The 21,316-nt window shown below is 42.4% G+C and overlaps 1 protein-coding gene across 1 annotated transcript in view; it reads right to left on the bottom strand.

Moving 5' to 3' along the window:
- RFX2 (regulatory factor X2) overlaps positions 1 to 21,316 on the bottom strand; it is a 447,486-nt gene that overhangs the window by 287,626 nt on the left and 138,544 nt on the right. The window contains exon 7 of the mRNA XM_033955018.1: positions 6,770 to 6,889. Coding sequence (XP_033810909.1) covers positions 6,770 to 6,889 — 120 coding nt within the window. The remainder of the gene's footprint in view (positions 1 to 6,769; positions 6,890 to 21,316) is intronic.

Raw genomic sequence — 21,316 nt, forward strand, 5'->3', positions numbered from 1 at the left:
ACCCTCACTTTCATGTCTGTCAAGTTATGTTTTTGATGTTCACCCATCGTCCTTATATATTTATGACTCTTTTCTCTTTCTAATAATTTTATTGTGAACCGGCCAGATACCTGTTGATGGTCGGTATATTAAAAAGATAATAAACTTGAAACTTGAAATGGGTTAGCCGCCCTCCCACAGGTAGCGTGTCAAAAACTAGGAGTAGGGGGTTGATTAGCTGGTGGCTGCTTGTGGACCCATGAATGTTGTTTCTGTGGAAATGAAGAAGACTGAGATCTCAAAGGAGCAGGTCTGGTGTAAGGAGTAAAATGTCTTCGAGGATAGTACCATTGAAAAAATTGTTGATGGTATGAACTTCTGTATGACAAATCAAAAGCAGATCTGCGGAAAGGCTGTGACTGCTCCTGAGGATGCGCTGAGAGTTTTTGCATGGCTGTGAAATCTTCAGTGATTTGAGTAACAGTAGCCTTCACTTTCTCACCTAAGAGATTATCTCCCAGACATGGGGCATCTGCCAACCTCTTATGAAGGCTACCCTGAGGTCAGAGGCTTTAAGCCAAGCAGAGCAGCAAGCTGCAATGCCTACCGCAGCCATTCTGGAACTCATATCATAGGCATCATAGTTGGTCTTTATTAAATGGAAAGTCGATTTCTGCAATGCCATGTGAAAGTTAGGAATGTCATCTGGTGAAGCTGTGTCCAATTGTTGTAATATGGAATGTTGAAAATGCAGAATCTGTAGATGGGCCATGATTTTTGAAGCGAGCATGGCACCTTCTTAGACCTTGCATCCGACTGAATCAAGAAAGCGATGATCCTTTCCCTGAAGGGGTATTGAACTGAGACTTCGAGGATTTAGATTTTTGAATAGCTGACTCAGATACCATGGAATGATGAGGGAGCTGTTGAAAATCATGCACAGGTGCTTTTTCTACTCTGTATTTAAATTCCAACTGCCGAGATGCAGTTAAACTGATTGAGGCTTTTGCCAATTAGCAAGTTGGAGATCTTATAGTATCTGATGTACTGGGAGTGCAATAAGTCCTTTTGCGAGAGTCTGGTAAGACTTAAGGATTAAATAACCCCAAAATATTTTTGTGAAAACACTAAATCCCTTGCAAAGGCAAATCACAAGACAGAAAAATCCCAAACTGGAATTTATAGAGGGATCTATAGGGAACTCAAGCGCTCACAGCTAACAGCTTGATATGTTTTACAAACTGATAACCATAGGGTGAGCTATCATCGGACCCTTTAAGTTCTCCCCTAAACTATTTATTTATCAAAAAATCTTTAAATTATTATTTTATTCTTATTTCAACTGTTTTCTTAAAAAACTTATTCAGTATTTTGCTTTGTTTCAAATAGCAAACAATACTTTTAAAGTCCTCTACATAATTTTAAGAGTACTTAGCTTAATAGCATGGTGACAGAAAGGCAAAGACGACGGAAGATCTCCGTTTCGCTCATCCAAATATTTTTAAGAGAGCTTCGTCAGGAAAAAAGGCCACCGATTTCACTATAGGATAAAAGCAAAATAAAATTGAAATAGTATCAAAATTTATCCAAAAAAAATTGTTGCGCTTAGAGCAAAGGTGGATAGACCGCCTACATAGCCTACAACCGACTGGCTTAAACATATCTATTAATTGGCAGGTCTTTCTTTAATACATCAGAGTTGTTTTAGATAAAGATCCGTTGTGACGGTCTTAAGAATAGGATCAGGTTACAGCCGGATATGACATCAGATTAATCTTTAAAGGGCTCTTTGTTTGAATGAAGCCATGTATTCCGGATGTGACATCAGACGCCTTCATTTCTCTAACTCAGAAGGTTGGCATGGCACGACGCTGAATAAGGCGGTAGTAAAAGGTTAAGCTTGTTATGCCTTAATCCTGAATGCCTGCCCGCGGTTCGAACTGCCGCTGATATAAATAGGTATGTTTATGATAAATTAAAATATTCTGTGTAGTTCTCTATATGTAGGTAATGAGAACTCAACGGCTTAAACTGCTCCTAACTGCTGCGGTAGCTTAGAAGCTTCTTTAGCTTTTATAAGTCTAAAATAGAGGAACTTTTCACGATAACTGGTATTATAAGTTTTTTCTAATTTACTAGTGAAGGACCGATATTCGGTTTAGTATTAAAATATTTAAAAATATTTATGAGTATAGCCATCAGTATTGCCTTAGAGCTTTCTTTATTACAAGCATAAAAAGATTTTTGGATAAATTTTGATACTATTTCAATTTTATTTTGCTTTTATCCTATAGTGAAATCGGTGGCCTTTTTTCCTGACGAAGCTCTCTTAAAAATATTTGGATGAGCGAAACGGAGATCTTCCGTCGTCTTTGCCTTTCTGTCACCATGCTATTAAGCTAAGTACTCTTAAAATTATGTAGAGGACTTTAAAAGTATTGTTTGCTATTTGAAACAAAGCAAAATACTGAATAAGTTTTTTAAGAAAACAGTTGAAATAAGAATAAAATAATAATTTAAAGATTTTTTGATAAATAAATAGTTTAGGGGAGAACTTAAAGGGTCCGATGATAGCTCACCCTATGGTTATCAGTTTGTAAAACATATCAAGCTGTTAGCTGTGAGCGCTTGAGTTCCCTATAGATCCCTCTATAAAGACTTAAGGATTGCCTGAAAAATTTTTTCTCAGGCGGCATGACACTGGTTAAGACTGAAAAGAGTAGATACCTTCTGGAGGAATTTAGCTTAGGAATACTCCTCCGGGTGATCTGTATGTAGAGACAGCTGAGGCTGAGAAGGAAGGCTTGAATTCACAGGGGCAGCCTGAGGAGAATCATACCAAGCATGAGTAGGAAAAGCGTGCTGTTGAGGTGAAGGACAGATTGAAGTACGAAGAGACCAAGCAATATCAGGAGGATTAAAAGACTGTTCCTGGTCCAAAATGTCTAAGGAAGGGCACTGGTCAAAATAGTCAGAGCACTATGGAACACACAGTGAAGTGGAGGGAGAAGGAGGAGGCTGGTGTAACAGTGCAGCACTATCTTTCATTAATGTTTGGGAAAAGAGAGAAAAAATTAACCATCATGGAAGTTTGTTCCTGTGAAGAGGAAGTTGGAAGCAATTGAGTCAAGATTGCCTGCTTAGAAGGTATGACAGGATCAGATTCTCTGACTGGAGAGAGAGGATGCTTAGAGCCGATGGAGGTGATAGAAGAATTTAAAAAATGTACCTGGTGTATCCGGTGTGGCAATAGGAGAGGGCTGAGAGGCAGTAGCAGTGCCCGCAGGAGGCTTCTCTGCTTTATCTTTGTGCTTTGAAGCAGACATAGGCTGTTTTTGCTAGGCCCATGCAGTCTTCATCTAAACCAGAAGGGGAGGTGTCTTGATTGCTTCCCTAGCCAGCTGCTTCTTAGTGCTAGCTGCGGTCACCGTTTTTGTTTTCTCTAACGGCGGTGGCTGCAGCGATGTGCTTACTTCCCCTGTGGTACCTGACATGGGCCCTGAGGGGAAGGAGCGAGCGGAAGAATGTGACCGTGGCAATCTTCCCACACCATTGGTGCGAAGCACCGTTGAGGAGCCACTGCCCATTGAAGAAAAAATGTCTTCGCAGTCAAGGTTGACATGTTCTATCCCACTCCCCACTTGTGCTCTTTCTGTTGGACTTTACGTGGGGTTTCTGTACCCTTTTCTTTGTTCTACATAAGCAAAAAAGCCAGCATTCGCGGTTGGTAAAGTTCTTGTTCTTCATTTGTTTTTGTTTTTTTAAACTGAAGGGACTGGTTACACAAGAAAGGCCCCCTTGGTTTTTTGGTTTTTTTTAATACTAAACAAAGAATGAATTGATATAAAAAATTCTTCTTTTTTGTTTTTTGAGAAGAGGCAAGGAGAGGGGAGAGCTTCAACCTGTGCAGAACCCAGTTAAAGAAAAAACTGACAGCTAAGGGGCGGGCTCCCAGAGGCAAGGCATCCTGCACATGCTCAGTACAAAAAAAAAATTCTACTGAATTTGGGGAGAGCACCAGCAGGCAGGCTCAATCAGAGGACTTCACCTGCATTTTCCTTGCATGTCTCCAGAGAACCACAGTATCAAAGGTGGCAGACAGATCGAGAAGGATGAGAATAGAGTAGAGGCCTTTGGATCTGGCCAAGAACAGGTCATTGGAAACTTTAGTAAGGGTAGTTTCCGTGGAATGCAGCGGGCGAAAGCCTGACTGAAGCAGATCCAGAATAGCATTGGATAAGAGGAAGTCCAGGCAATGGCAGTGAACAGCACATTCAAGTATCTTGGATAAGGAAGGAAGGCGTAAAATGGGGCAATAGTTAGAGGGACACATGGGGTACAGCGAGGGTTTCTTGAGGAGGGGTGTGCTGGCATGTTTGAAGGCATCAGTGACAGATGCAGTGGAGAGCGAAAGGTTGAGGATGGGAGAGATAGGAGGGATGACAGAGGGCAAGATAGCACTGAATAGGTGAGTGGGAATTGGATCAGAGGAGTAGGTAGTGTGTTTGGAGGACGATAAAAGATGTGTGGTTTCCTCCTGAGTGATCTCAGAGAAAGAGGAGAGGGTGGCAGGTGTTGCGGGGAGGTTAGCAGAAGGGGCAGATGGAGGGAGGGGAGAGGGAAGCAGCTTGGTTGAGAGCTCAAGTTGAATATTCTGAATCTTATTGCAGAAGAACTCCACCATTATCTGGGTAGGAAGTGAAGGGGGGATAGGCAGTGAGGGTGCTTTGAGTAGTGAATTTAGTGTGGTAAAGAGACAGTAAGGATTGGAGCTAAGAGAAATGTTTAAGTGGATATAGTATTCTTATTTGGCTAGCAAGAGGGCAGACTCAATCAAATTTTAATAAAAACTTGAACTTGATGTCAGCATGAATTTGAAATGTATGAAATCGGCGTGCGCATGAGATTTAAGCCAGAGACGTTCAGCATAACGGGCACATGGGCACAGGTAGCGGATACAGGAGGCGAGCCAGTGTTGGGGTTTGGCACGTCTAACAGGATGTGAGATTGGAGGAGCAAAGGTATCTAGAGCAGAGGAGAAAATGGTATTATAAGAGAGGACGGCTTCGTTGACAGTCTTATGTGATATAGTTGTTGAGGAGAGGGATGAGACATCACTGGAGAGGGCTCTGGGGTCAATAGCCTGAAAGTTCCTGGTGGCAACTGGCCGGATATGGGGGGTAGGGTGATGAATGGTGAACGTTAACAGGTGATGGTCAGAGAGGGGAATGGTGGTACTGCAGAATTTGTTGGTTGAACAGTTGGAGGATATAATTAGATCACCTGAGGGCTTATATTCACCTGGGGCTTTACTCACTCTGCCCCAACGATTCTAGTTTAAAGCCCTCTTCAATAGGTTAGCCAATCTGCTACTGAAGACACTTGTTCCCTTCTTTGATAGATGCACACTATCCCTGCTGAGCAGCCTTTGGAAAATCATCCCATGGTCCAGGAAGCCAAAATGCTCTTGACACCATCCACACAGCCACATATTCATCTCTAGGATGCAAGCTTCTCTGCCAGGTCTTTACCCTCGATAGGGAGGATTGATGAGAATATAATCTGCACACCTAACTGCTTCACCTTCTCTCCCAGAGCCATGATGTCACTTTTGATACATTCAGAGGGGTACCTAGCAGAATCATTAGTGCCAACATGGCTTAGCAGCATTGGATAATAGTCATTAGGCTTGATGAGTCTCAGCAAGCTCTCCATAAGATCTTGGATTTTGGCACTAGGCAGACATCATGTCTGGTCTGCAGATGGACACCTCTGTACCCCTCAGAACACCAACCACAACTACCTTATGCCTCCTAGTGGTCACGAATCTAGCAACTTTGGGAATTTTGATGTTTGGTTTTTCCTCTCCCTGGGATGCTCTCATCTCCTTCACTTTCAGGACTGCATACCAGTTCTTCATTTCATGGGCAGGTGGAGTCACAGTATCAATCCTGCAGGATCACGTAATCTGAGTCCAGCTGTCCTCCCTGAGCATGGCCTCTTCTTCCTCACTGCTGGAAATATTTGATGCTTCATGATGCATTTCATCGATGTATCTCTCATTCTCACAGATGCTTCTCAGTCTTACCATCTCATCTCGCAGTTCCTTTACTTTCATGAGGGATTCAAACAAAGTACAGCTTGCACATGGAATCACTCCCTGTGCTTGGGTAACATTTTCTGTCTGTAACCTGAGCAACAGATTGGAGAAGTACTTGCACCTTTTCCCAAGTGTGAATGCCAGCAGATAAGATATTCCAAAAATGGAGTTTTAACAGAACCTCACTCAGCACCTCTTCAGGACAAGGAGCAATTAAGGTACTCAGAGTAGGGCCTTTTTTCTATTTTGATAGAGTTCTTACTTTAAAAGTGATTTCTTTAGAATTCTTTCTTTATTTGGGGACTCTTAAGCCACGCGGCAAATGCACCAAAACCCGTTTAATCCGTATAGGCTTCGGTGCATTTACCTCACCAACCTGCGCTACTTGGCTTGATAAGAGTCCTTTTATGTTGTCTTAGCTCCTGTGACGTGGCCTGGAAGGAGAATATATATATATAAATTATTTTGTAAATTGTATGTTATGTGCAATTTTATATCCTGCCAAATCCTCATTAATTAGAGTTCTAGGCACATTGTACTTTTTCTCCATGTTTCTTTGTATATATTGTATATAACTAAATATAAAAAGCTCAATAATTTTTTAGAACAATTCTTACAACATACCACTCTAAATAAAATTCAGTGGTACTACACAGAACCCAGTGAATAGAAAATGAACTTGACACATACCTTTGTTTTTGGTGTATAGGTTGCTGCCTCATAGCCATATACTGGGTATCTTCCTGCAAGCGATTTAGGGGAGAGTCTGGTTTAAGGCGGATACCATAATAATGGTACTTAGAGTTACCCCTAAAGTAAACAAACATTTAGATTTCAGATATTAAATGAAAACAGCAAACATTTCATATTCATCATCTGATTCCTTCCAACAATATTCAAAGGAAATATTACATTGTCGTATTTTACCAACTAGTCATTACCTTTGAGAAGATTAGGTGCTTACCTTGATAATCTTCTTTCTAGCACATAGGCACATCATTCTTGAACATATTTATTTAATTTATTTAATTAGTTTTCTATCCTGTTTTCTCCAGGGAGCTCAGAACGGGTTACAGGTTAACATACATAAAATACAATATGATAGTTAGGGAGCTCAGAACGGGTTACAGGTTAACATACATAAAATACAATATGATAGTTACAATATAAGTTACAGAAACAGTTACTTACCATTACAGGTATTATCCAGGGACAGCAGGCAGATATTCTCACGTATGGGTGACGTCATCCAGGGAGCCCTGATGCAGACAGCTGCATAAGCAATCTTGCTTGAAGATCTTTAGAAAGTTTGCGACTGCCACACTGCACATGCACACGTGCCTTCCCACCCAACGTAGGGCGCGCGTCTCCTCAGTTCAGATAGCTAGCTAAGAAGACAACCAGGGGAGGTGGGTGGGTTGTGAGAATATCTGCCTGCTGTCCCTGGATAACACCTGTTATGGTAAGTAACTGTGCTTTATCCCAGGACAAGCAAGCAGCATATTCTCACATATAGGTGACCTCCAAGCTAACCAGAATGGGATGGTGGGAGTGTTGGCGTTTAAGAGAATACATTTTGTTATACTGTTTAGCCAAAATGGCCATCCCGTCTGGAAAAAGAATCCAGACAGTAATGTGAAGTGAATGTATGAACCGAGGACCAAGTGGCAGCTTTGAAGATTTCCTCAATAGGTGTAGATCTAAGGAAAGCTACTGAAGCTGCCATAGCTCTAATTTTGTAGGCTGTAACTCGACTCTCTAGGTGCAGACCAGCCTGAGCATAGCAAAATGAGATGTAAGCAGCCAACTAGTTGGAGATTGTTCTTTTGGAAACTGGATGCCCTAACTTGTTTGATTCAAAGGAGACAAAAAGTTGAGGAGAAGATCTATGTGGTTTAGAAGGCCAAAGCTTGCAGTCCAGAGTATGAAGAGAAGTTTCTCCAGGATGAGAATGAGGCTTGGGGAAAAAAAACACTGGAAGTACAATTGATTGATTAAGTTGAAATTCTGTAACAACTTTGGGTAAGAATTTTTGATGAGTGCGGAGCACCACCTTATCATGATGGAATACTGTAAATGGTAGGTCCGCTACTAAAGCTTGTAGCTCACTGACTCTGCGAGCAGACGTGAGAGAAATGAGGAAGACCATTTTCCAAGTGAGGTATTTCAGATGAAGTGATGATACTGGTTCAAATGGAGGCTTCATCAGTTGAGCAAGAACAACATTGAGATCCCAAACCACTGGAGGAGGTCTGAAAGATGGTTTGACATTAAAAAGTCCTTTCATAAATCTTGAAACCATAGGATGTTTCCCCCTGAAAGAGGTTTCCCCCTCTAGTGGCTGATGAAAAGCAGCAATTGCACTGAGATGGGACTCTAATGGAGGTGGCTTTGAGTCCAGATTGAGACAAATGAATCAGATAATCTAACACTGAAGACAAGGAGGTAGACTGAGGCTCCTTGTGAGGGAGATCACACCAAGCAGAAAACCTAGTTCCACTTCTGGTTGTAACATTGCCTGGTGGCAGGTTTTCTGGAAGCATCTAAAATGTCCCTGACAGACTGAGAAAACTGAAGATGTGAAGTCATCTCAATAGGAACCAAGCTGTCAGATGTAGAGACTGCAGGTTGGGATGAATAAGTGAATTGTGTAATACAAATAAAAAAATCATACAAACTGCATGAAAAGACAAGTGTCTTTTCATGCAGTTTGTATTATTTTTTCATTTGTATTATTTGTATTATTATTTATTTGTATAATAGTGCTATTAATTACATAAGAACATAAGAAGCGCCATCTCTGGATAAGACCTTTGGTCCATCAAGTCCACCGATCCGCATATGCGGAGGCCCTGCTAGGTGTACACCTGGCGTAATTTTCACCCATATCCCTCTATGCCTCTCGTAAGGAGATGTGCATATAGTTTGCTTTTAAATCCTAGGAAGGTCGATTCCGCAATAACCTCCTCTGGGAGAGCATTCCGGGTGTCAACCACTCTCTGTGTGAAGCAGAACTTCCTGATATTTGTCCTGAACTTGTCCCTCCTTAGCTTCAGTCCATGTCAAATTGGACAATGTAAATAATTTTTTCTGCTCTATTTTGTCAATTCCTTTCAGTATTTTGAAGGTCTCGATCATATCCCCTCGCAGTTTCCTTTTCTCAAGGGAGAACAATCCACGTCTCTTAAGTCGATCCTCGTATTCCAGTTTCTCCATACCTTTTACTAGCTTCGTTGCTCATCTCTGCACCCTCTCCAGCAGTTTTATATCCTTCTTTAGGTTGGGAGACCAATGTTGGACGCAGTATTCCAAGTGGGGTCTGACCATTGCTCTATAAAGCGGCATTATGACCCTCTCCGATCTACTCGTGATTCCCTTCTTTATCATGCCCAACATTCTATTTGCTTTCTTTGCCGCCGCCGCACATTATGCTGACGGTTTCAGGGTCCTATCTATCAGTACACCCAGGTCCTTTTCTTGTTCACTTTTACCCAGAGTTGCACCTCACATTCTATACTCATGTTCCTTAATCTTTCTCCACATTAAACTTCATCTGCCATTTCTCTGCCCATTTCTCTAACTGACACAAGTCACTCTGGAGTTCCTCGCTATCCTTCTGCGATCTGATTGCCCGGCATAGCTTTGTGTCATCTGCAAACTTGATGATCTCACTGGATGTTCCTTCTTCTAGGTCATTGATATAAATATCGCATCACAACTTCTCAATTTGCACAATCTACTCATTTAGTCCCTGTTACCCCCAGGGGTCATTATAAATGTGGGAGGTGCAATGTATGCCCGCATGGCATAGAAACTCAGCAGGTTCTTCATCCACATCTGCATAAATCATATACTTTAAAACAATATACGAACTGTAGCACTGAGGGAGTGGTATATATGATTATATGCCCATGTCAACTCTTGTATATAGGTCACACCACCAGGACCATCCGAGTTCGGATCACGGAACACCTTAGTAAGATCCGTTGAGACGACATAGGAGCCCCTCTTACACAACATTGGCAAGCTTTATCCCACTCCTTAGAGGAATTGAAGTTTGTAGTGTTGGAAGCCCCTACTTTAAGAAGGGGTGGGAACAAGCAAGCTTTGCTTTGGAAACAGGAACAAGCCTGGATCTTCCATTGGCAGACTGTCAGCCCGGCTGGTCTGAATAGAGAAGTGGAATGGTTGGTGTTCCTCCATTAAGATTGACAGTTGTATCAGCATATGATCTGGGAGTTAAAGTGCAGGTCACATTTCCAGGAAGTGATGCAATTTTGGGTGAAGAGGAAGGTAACCGTCGGAGGCGATGGGAGTTAAGTATAATGTGTGTATATACTGATTTTATAAACATGCACTTTTAACAGCATCTGTCTTTGCTTTGGCAGGAAGAAGTTTCACTCTGTTCCAGCTTTTGAAGGCTCTCTGAGGAAGCCAATGGCGAAACGCGTTAGAGCCTGCTGGAGTGAGCCTGCTTCCTAACCACCCATGCAAGCTAAGTTGCAGCACATTATTAGAAATACGTTTTGCTTATATTATATATATATATTTGACACCAGTTAAATTTTTGCACAAGTTTTTCATGGATTTCTTTCTTCCAATGGAGAAGATGCAATGATAGAGCATTGAAACACTCATAGGGGTTCTTCCCCAGTCAGTGTTTTTCATCACCTTTGTTTAAGGTTCTGAGCACCTCTCTGGTTGAAAGTCCTCCCTTCTATACATAAGGAGTTCTCCTTTATTTTTGTTTATTTGTTTAGTTCTATCCTTTGGGAGACCATTTTCTATATTATTAACCCAGTATATTTGATTGGGAATACTTATAAGTAGTACACACAGTTACCCACCAAAAACTAAAATTAATCCTATCATGGTTTTTCCAATTATGAGTAATCAGTTGAACCCCTATTCCTGTCAAGATCAGTAAAAGGCGACTTTTAGATTTATCTAAAGTGGGTTTAACATGAAGTAGCGTACCACATATTATTGCCTCATATGACAAGGAGATAGATGATTCAAGAATGAGATTAATTTGTCCCCAAATTGATTTCCAGAAACCAAGTATCAATGGACAAAAATATAACAGATGATCCAAAGTCCCTATATTAATATGACAATGCCAGCAACTATTAGATTTAGAACTGTCTATTTTTTGTAATCGAACTGGGGTCCAAAATATCCTATGTAATAAAAATAACCATGTTTGTCTCATAGATACTGACACTGTACATTTCAACCTCCAAGTCCAAATTTGTGGCCAACGAGATACATAAATATACTGTTTTATCTCGATGCTCCAAATATCTCTAAGACTATTTTTTGGTTTTTTATTTTAAAATTCAGAAATCAGTTTGTACCACTGGGCGGCCTGATGCTCTACTAGATCTGTCTGGTAGCAAAGTATCTGCAAGCTGAAATAAGTTTTTTAATTTTCCATTCAGGGAACACACTCTGAATAGCCTGCTTCAACTGCAACCACCTATATTGTTGAGACTTTAAAATGCCAAATGATTGTTGCAGCTGTGAAAAATCAAGCAGTTTTTCATTAGACATAACATCATCTAATGTCCGAATACCTGCCTGCATCCAATTCTTCCCGGTGATCCCAGCACCGCCTATTTGAATCTTGGAGTTTAACCATAAGGACTGCAAAGTAGAGGAGCTATCAGAATCATGGTTGCATGTTCCTGTTTGAGTTTGACAAGTGTCTTGAGAATCAGAGGGACTGGAGGAAACACATATAGAAATTGGTTTATCCATTCTAGGAGAAAAACATTTGGTGGTACAGAGCGATGCTCAGGTTGGTCTGCAGATAAAAGCGTCGACATGGGATTGTACTTGGCAAACGAGTTACCAAACTCCCTGCAAAAGAAATTATCGAGCATCTCTTTAAGGTCATGCACCGATACCGAAGGTTTAGGCGTTATCTGCGGTGCTGTGGTGTACTCTGGGGAAGACGACATCTATGCTGATGCTCCCCGAGACTTGGAGGCAAGCTGCATAAGAGGTCTCTGAGAGGCTGGTGGCTTCTTAGCCAGCTTACCTGACTGAGTTGGAGACATCGATTTGGTCATCGACCCATCAAGTGAAATCGATGTATTCGATGTCTTGCCCGAAGATAATGGTTTGGTCATCGATACCGGTGCTGAAGCCGATGTCGATGGCTTGTTTGAAGTTGAATCCATACCGAAGATCTTGCTCTGTTGTAAATGCCAGTTCTTCAAAGATCTTTTCTGCACGTGCACGACTCCACACAGTGGTCTGGGCCCAGTCATTGAATACACCAGTTGTGAGGGTCTGTTATTGATATTGCGCGCTGGCATCGACTACACTTTTTAAAGCTCGTAATCTGACGGGATATGGAGGGGAATACTGCCTCAGCCAAATCAAATGAAGAATGAGGCGGCAAAACAGGCCCCGCCATCAAAAAAAAACCCCAAAAAACCTGAAAAGAAATTAAAAGAACCTTCTTTTTTTAATATATTTAATAAAAGCAGAGAAAAAGAGATAAGACATGAAAGAAAACCGAAGGAAAAAATGACCCATGGCTGAAAGGCACTAATTTACTTGCACAAAACCTCGAAGTAGGGACTTCTCAGCTCCACGGAAAAACTATAACTGAGGAGACGCACGCCCTACGTCAGGCGGGAAAGGCACTCGTGCATGAGTGGTGCGACAGTCGCGAACTTTCTAAAGTTCTTCAAGCAAGATTGCTTGTGCAGCTGTCCGCATCAGGGTTCCATGGATGATGTCACCCATACGTGAGAATATGCTGCCTGCTTGTCCTGGGATAACAATTTTACGATACAAGGTTGTGTCCTGATTCAATACATACTAGGGGTCTAATACCAATAAACATAAAATAGAGTTCAGAGGTTAAAGTTGGTCATAGTAATCTTCGACAGTGTAAGTTTTTCAATACAAGTTTCCTATCCTAACTAGACACACATTAGGGATCTAATACCAATAAACATAATGTACAGTTACAGGTTGAATTTGCCATAGTTACAGTGGAAGATGTTTCAATACCAGTTTTTTTCTAACATGATACATATTGGGATCTAGTACCAATATAAGTTTCTTTGTAATCTATCAGTCATGGGCAGGGGAGTTAGGTGAAGAGGTATATTTTTATTGCTTTCCGAAAGCTGAGGAGTCCTTCAAAGGATCTGATCTGCGGGGGCAGTTGGTTCCAGTAGTTCGGTATGAAGTGGGAGTATGAACGTCATTTGGTGGTTTGCAGATGAAGGGCACTACAGGGTGGCGTTTTGAAGTGTATATCATCCTGGGAGCGGAAGGACCTGTTCGGCACGTACGGAGGAAGCTTTGCCATCACGTAGTCCAGTGTCATGTGTAAAGATTTGAACACTAGCATCAAACACTTGAAGACACATTTGGCCACGAGCAGCCAGTGAGCCGACGACAGTGCCTGACAGAAAGGGTCACGGTCACGGAGGGTTTTTAGAAGTCTGATTGCCGCGTTTTGTATATGCTGGAGACATCATATATTGTTCACTGTGAGACCATTAAATAGGGCGTTGCATGGACTAAGGAATAGAGTAGTTGGGTGAAGTGAGATTCAGAGAAGCAGTTCCTTATTTTTCAGAGTTGATGTAGGTAGTAAACTGAGGAAGATACCACCTGAGAGATATGGGGGTAGTCAATCCCTGGTCACAAGATCCTGTGTATAGAGCCTTATTTTCATTTTTCCTCTCCGCTTCCCTTCTGTCTGGGCTGTCCTTAGTTCATATCAAAGCAGATCATATCAAAGCAAAGTCCTCAGTTCATATCAAAGCAGATGGTCAGCCTTAGAGTAGAAACATATCAGGGATGGTGACAGGAACACTCCCCAAGAAACAAATGTTTTGATATGAGCAAAAAAGACTTAACACAAAATAATCATTACTATTTAATCATTAACTATTTAACACAGGGGTGCCCAAAACGTTGATCGATCTACCAGTCGATTGCAAAGGCAACGCCGGTAGATCACAGAGCCAGTGTTCTCCCTAGTGTCTTTAACATCTCTTATAGGTAAGCGCCTGGCTGTCTTGTTCAGATGACACGCTTCCCCCTCAGCGTCCTCCATTCTTCCCTCTGGGCCAAACTACCACAGTTTAAAGTTAATTACGGCAGCCTGCAGAGCGAACATAGCAAGCTGCCGTCGGCCTCTGTAGCATATCCCCTCTGACACGGTCCCGCACCTCCTCTGATGTCAGTCACTGTGTGCGGGAAGCAATGGAGGTAAGGCCCCATATGTTGGGGTAAGGCTGTGCCCATCGCAAGGGCCCCAGCAGGATGGGGGTTGCCTTAGAGATGCTGGATCTAGGGGGGGAGACAAAAGGACCTTAAGGAGGGGTGAAAAAGCAGACTTGAACCAAAAGAGAGGGGGAAGACAGGGCAGATCCTGGACTACTAGAGGGGAAACACCCTGAAACGAGGAGAGAGATGCCAGGCCCTGGGGAAGGGGAAGACAAAGAGAGTGAGAGAGACAAAGACCTGGACCAAAGGTGGGAGGACTCAAAATGTTAGCAGAAGGAAGATAGAGAGAGAGAGACTGACATGTTGAATGTGTAAAGATTAGCTCATATTTAGCCTGACTTCTTTATATGGAATATTATTCTCTGTTCTTGTGCTCTGACAGGTTTTTGATTCCTGTCTAGTGTATGTTTCCTAATTAGCGTGGCAAGTCAAATGCGCACAAGACAAAAGTGCACGGACAATTGCACAAAGACAATTCAGCACAAGACAATTGAGCGCAAAACAACTCAGCGCAAGACAATTGAGAGATATTATTAGATAATTATCCTAATTAGATAATCTTTTCTAGTTTTATTGTGTATCTTGCTATCTAAATGTCATGACACTGATTATATGCGGTCTTAATGCTTCTCATCTAGACCTGTACTATTGTATCTGATTCTTGTTGTTCACTACCTAATCAATATCTGATGAGCGCTGCTCTGGCTGCCGCTTTTTTCTTCGGCCTCTCGGCTGTTTTTTCCATTTGTTGTTATTCTTGTTATGATGCTTGCTGTTGGCAACCATCCTGTTAGTGTCATAGACAGTTTTCGCTCATTTAACTGACTTGTATGCATCTTATGCTATTTTTATGGCTGTTCATCTTTTTGTATTTCTGGATAAGGGTACCATATGCACATGCTCCTTTCATATTCTATGTTTCTGAAAATTATTTCATTGAATACCAAAGGTCTAAATAATTGCATTAAACAAAAATAATGGCTTATTTAGAAAAAGAATCACCAGATATTATCCTTTTGCAAGAAACTCGTCTTACTTTAATAGATTCCAAAAAAACTTCAGAGATCCTGGTCTCACCCTGCCTACTTTTCCCCAGCTATAGATAAGAAAGGTGGAGTGGCGACTTTGATAAGGAAACAATTAAATATATCAAACATACCAAGCACAACTGATCTCAATGGCAGATGGGTCAAAACTGTCTTTCATTACCAACATCAACTTTATACCATCCTTAACATATATGGGCCCAATGCTGATTCTCCTGATTTTTTCGCTGAACTCGCATCCACATTGATGACTGAAGTCAACTCTTTATATATTATAGGCAGGGACTTTAACCTGATAGACCCAAAATTGGATAGAAAATCTCAGCTCTCATATAGAAAATCTAAAGCTTGGTTCTTGCTTCACAACTTGATTGAAAATTTACAACTGATGGATGTATGGAGAAATTTGCATCCTGAGACTGACTTCTCCTTCTTACCCTTATCATATTCACATATAGACTATTTTCTCATCAGCAATTCTATGGGCTCTGATGTCACCCAGGCTGAAATCAAGCCTATCACAGTGTCAGATCATGCAGCTATAACACTGAATATTAAGTGTGGAACACCAGCACCTATTGGTAAATACTACCGGTTTAATGCATCCAGAACACAGCCCTCAGACTCATATACTCACTCAGCAAATACGACCACATTACCAATGCATACCTAGAATCTCACTGGCTACCAATAAAAGCAAGAACACAATTCAAACTCTACTGTCTCATTTTCAAAGTAACCCATGGCACGGCACCCAGTTACCTAATTAATCGTTTTCATCACTACCACCCACCAAGAAGAAGGAGAACACAGAACCTTTTCACCTATCCACCACTCAACGGAACTTGTCGTAAGAAACTCTACGACAACCTCCTGGGGACACAGGCAGCTAAAATAGACTCTGACAACTCAAAATTACTGACCAAAACAACAGACATAAAAGAGTTCCGCAAAGAAATAAAAACACTACTGTTCAAAAAATATCTCCCATCACTCTAACCACCACCCAATGAGTTCCCAACCAACGACTTCGGAAACACCCATCTATACTATCTCTTTGTCTGTGACCTAAAATGTACTGTAACTCTTCTACTTTACACCTGATTTAAACGACCGAGTTGCCATGTATTACCTCTGCAAAATGCATTATCTTCTGTTATATGTAATAACTTCAGTGATAAGTATTATCTTCTGTGAACTTGAAGTATCATAACTCTTTACTGTTACTGTAATATACTCCTATCCTGAAATGTAATTCTACTGGAACTGCCCAGATATCTTCCATAATGTAATCCGCCTAGAACCTCAAGGCACAGGCGGAATAGAAATCCCTAATGTAATGTAATGCTGCAAGAACCTGGTTTTAAGGATCTTGTCACCAAAGAAATAAAGGAATTTTTTGACTTTAATAAACCGGAATACACCATTGGCCATGCCTATGGGACTCTTTTAAGGCATTCATACATGGTGTTATCTCCTTCATGCCAAGCTATGTAAAAATCAAAATGCGGAAGTATTAGAAGTGGAGGCTTCTATTCAACGGTTGGAACAACAGCATCAACAAAACCCTTTAGATATCAATTTACTGGAAGATATAGCACAGTTACTTACCATAACAGGTCTAAATGGTCTAGCCCCAAAATACATTACAGATCTCTTCTCATTCCCAACCAACAGACACGAAAGAAAAACACACATGAAATTTGTCTCCCCACCGGCTAGAGGGTGCAAATACAAGAGACACCATCAACAACTGCTATCATATCAAGCAGCCATATGGGGTAAAGACCTAGAAAAACTAATTGCACACACAAACAACTATGAAGAATTCAGGAAATACCTAAAAACTTACCTATTCTTGAAATACCTAGGCAACGAACCGGAACATTAACCCCCCTCATAACATCATCACATAACTAAACTTGCAAACTGTTAACCCCAACCCCGAATCACTAACGATGAACACTCTATTCAATTTACGGAATATTTCTACTTCTGTGCAAACAGCTTGGCACTTCCTGGCCTTGCAACACACAAACTGTTGTTAACATTATTAATATTATCAGATGTAGACTGCTTTACTCCTTAATTCATTGTACGAGATGTATACTGATATACTCTTTAATTCATTGTACGTAAAGTTTCTCTTTATTGTATTGAGATGTACACTGCTATACTCTTTAATTCATTGTACGTAAAGTTTCTCTTTATTGTATTTACATTTTCTTTTATTGTATTCACAGTTTCTTTTATTGTAAACCGCCTCAAAGTCGCAAGATAGCTGGCGGTATATAAAAATAAAGTTATTATTATTATTATTATTATTATCCAGGGACAGCAGGCAGCTATTCTCACATATGGGTGACGTCATCAGCAGAGCCTTAGTTCAGATAGCTAGCAGAGAAGCCAACCAGGGGAGGTGGGTGGGTTGTGAGACTAGCTGCCTGCTGTCCCTGGATAACACCTGTTACGGTAAGTAACTGTGCTTTATCCCAGGACAAGAAGGTAGGCTATTCTCACATATGGGTGACCTCCAAGCTAACCAGAATGGGATGGTGGGAATGTTGGCAATTTAGGAGAATAAATTTTGTAATACTGTTTGGCCAAACTGTCCATCCCGTCTGGAGAAAGTATCCAGACAATAGTGAGAAGTGAAAGTATGAACCGAGGACCAAGTAGCAGCCTTGCAAATTTCCTCAATACCGTGTTTCCCCGATGATAAGGCAGGGCCATCAAATAAGACAGCCCCCCCTTTTTAGAAAAAATTGTAAATTAAGGCACCCCCCCCCCCCGCAAATAAGCCACCCACCGATACCTGCGCTTACCCGAATCGGGTGGTACGGTGGGTGACTCCGTGTGGTCCCTCCGTCTACCGCGGGGGTCGGCAACCCACGGCTCCAGAGCCGCATGCGGCTCTTTTCCACCTTTGCCGTGGCTCCGGTAGTGTGTCACGCAGGCATGCAACTTACAAGTCCGGCGTCGCGGCGGGAAATAGCCATGCTGAGCAGTGAGCTCAGCACGTACACAGATGAAAGCCTTGCTTGCTGATTGGTCCGGCGGCCGTGCCGCCGGACCAATCAGCAAGCAAGGCTTTCATCTGTGTAGTGCTGAGCTCACTGCTCAGCATGGCTATTTCCCGCCGCGACGCCGGACTTGTAAGATGCACGCCTGAAAAAGAAATCATCCTGGCCGGGGTCGGTGTCATGCTCCGGAGATCTACAGCCTTCCTATCTCCCTCTCCCTGCTTCCGGCCACATCCCCTGCTCCGCGGCTCTCTTCGGCAACTCAGCAGCAGCGATCGACACAAGCTTCTGACGTCGGGGCCTACCCTCTGCGAGTCCCGCTTGTTTCAACTTCCTTTTTCCACAAAGGCGGGACTCGTAGAGGGAAGGCCTCGATGTCGGTAGCTTGTCTTGATCACCGCTGCTGACAAGTTGCTGAAGAGAGCCGCGGAGCAGGGGGGTGTTGCCAGGTGCAGGTAGAAGGGAGAGGGCCAGATGCAGGACTCGTGGGTGAGGGAGGAGAAGAGAGAGAGAAAGAGAGAGGGGAGGGAAACAAAAGGAAATATTTCATACTGGGCTGGGCCGGAGTGGAGGGAGGGTGGAAAGATTCTAGCTACAGGGTGCAGTAACAAAGGAAAAGGGGGGGAAAGCTGAAAATGGAGATAGTGACACAAAGAAGAGAAAGGGTAAGCAGGACCTACTGAATAAGGATAGAGATACAGAGGGGACATGAAAGGGTAAATAAGGCATCCCCCCGAAAATAAGCCCTAGAGCATATTTTGGCCTTCCAAAAAAAATAAGACAGTGTCTTACCATCGGGGAAACACGGTAGTTGTAGATCTGAGGAAAGCTACTGAAGCTGCCATTGCTCAAACTTTATGGGCTGTGACTCTACTGTGTAGGGGTAATCCAGCCTGGGCATAGCAGAGTGAGATATAAGCAGCCATCCAGTTGGAGATGGTACGGTTAGATAGGATGTCCCAACTTATTTGGATCAAAGGATTAAAAAAAGTTGAAGAACAGTTCTGTGTGGTTTGGTGCATTCCAAATAGAAGGCCAAAGCACGTTTACAGTCCAGAGTATGAAGAGCTATTTCTCTAGGATGAGAATGAGGCTTTGGAAAGAACACTGGAAGAACAATGGATTGGTTGAGATAAAATTCTGAAACCACTTTAGGGAGGAATGTAGGATGAGTTCAAAGGACCACCTTGTCATGATGGAACACAGTGAAAGGTGGATCAGCAACTAAAGCTTGCTGCTCATTGACTCTTCGAGCAGAAACACCACTTTCCAAGAGATACTTCAGATGAGCCGTAGACATTGGTTCAAATGGAGGCTTCATCAATTGAGCAAGAACAACATTGAGACGGTTTGCGAGGAGGTTTGACATTGAAAAGTCCTTTCATGAATCTGGAAACCACCGGATGAGCAGAGAGGGGGTACCCTTCAATAGGCTGATGGAAAGCAGCAATTGCACTGAGATTTACTCGTATCGATGTAGACTTGAGGCCAGAGGTGGATAAGTGTAAAAGATAAACCAGAACAGGAGGAACCCTGAGGCTCCTTATCGTGAGAAAAACACCACGTAGCAAATCTAGTCCATTTTTAGTGGTAGCATTGTCTAGTGGCAGGCTTCCTAAAAGCCTCTAAAATGTCTCTTACAGGTTGAGAAAACTGAAGAGGAGTTATGCTGAGAGGTACCAAGCTGTCAGGTATAGAGACTGCAGATTGAGATGAAGCAGAGATCCCTGACTGTGTAAGCAGAGATGGAAAAACTGGTAGAAGATATGGCTCCCTGCTGCTGAGTTGAAGTAGAAGGGAATGCCAAGGTTGTCTCAGCCATCGAGGAGCAATCAGAATCATGGTGGCATGAGTGTTCTTCAACTTGGCAAGAGTCTTGAGAATGAGAGGGAATGGAGGGAATGCATACAGGAAGAGATTCGTCCATTCCAGTAAGAAAGCATCTGCCTCGAGGCGATAAGGAGAATATATCCTGGAACAGAACTGAGGCAGTTTGTAGTTGTGGGGAGCTGCAAAGAGATCTATCTGAGGCGTTCCCCACTTTGAAAAGATGTGATGAAGGGGCGAGGAATGGAGTGTTCATTCGTGAGGTTGCAGAAGACGACTCAAGATGTCCGCCAAGCAATTGTTCGAGGAAGGTGTTGTGACGGATCATCCAGTTCCAAACCTTCACAAACATATTTAACAGGATCGACCCCAGCACTGAATCCTGAGGGACTCCACTACTCACCTTTTCTTCCTACGAGCAACTTCCATTAACCACCACCCTCTGGCATCTGTCCATCAAACAGTTTCTAATCCAGTTCACCTCTTTGTGTCCTAACTTCAGCCCTTCTAGGTTGTTCAAGAGCTTCCTATGAGGAACCGTGTCAAAGGCTTTGCTGAAATCTAAGTAAATGACATTTAGCATGTGTCCTTGATCCAGTTCTCTCTGGTCACCCAATCAAAAAATTCAGTCAGGTTCATTTAGCACGATTAGTGCAATAGGTGTGTCATTCTGGATGAATGGGACTTACAAAAGCAGTCCCAGAAATCTAGGACGGGACCACTGCGCTGGCCCATAACACTGAGGTCCCAAATGCAGAGTCCTCCCATGCCGCCAAATCCACTCTGTAAAACTTGACAAAGTCGCCACCCTATAGATCTCCTTGGGGAAGACTGCATTAGCTTCGGCCCACGACAAAGCCACATTTCTGGTCGAACATAAACAGGGGACTGTTTCCCACAATGTATGCTGGTAACCAAAAATAAAAAAAATAAGTAGAACAGATCAGAAATATTTCTTCAGGCTTGTGTGCAAATGGAAAAACTCTAGGAGACAGCAGAACCCTCTGTGAAGTAGGAGTGGATTCCTTCTGCAAGGCTTATGGGAACTGAGATATGACCCGCTTATCCAGAATGATACA

The sequence above is a fragment of the Geotrypetes seraphini genome, chromosome 8 (assembly GCF_902459505.1).
Source record: "Geotrypetes seraphini chromosome 8, aGeoSer1.1, whole genome shotgun sequence".
NCBI classification, from domain to species: Eukaryota; Metazoa; Chordata; class Amphibia; order Gymnophiona; family Dermophiidae; genus Geotrypetes; species Geotrypetes seraphini.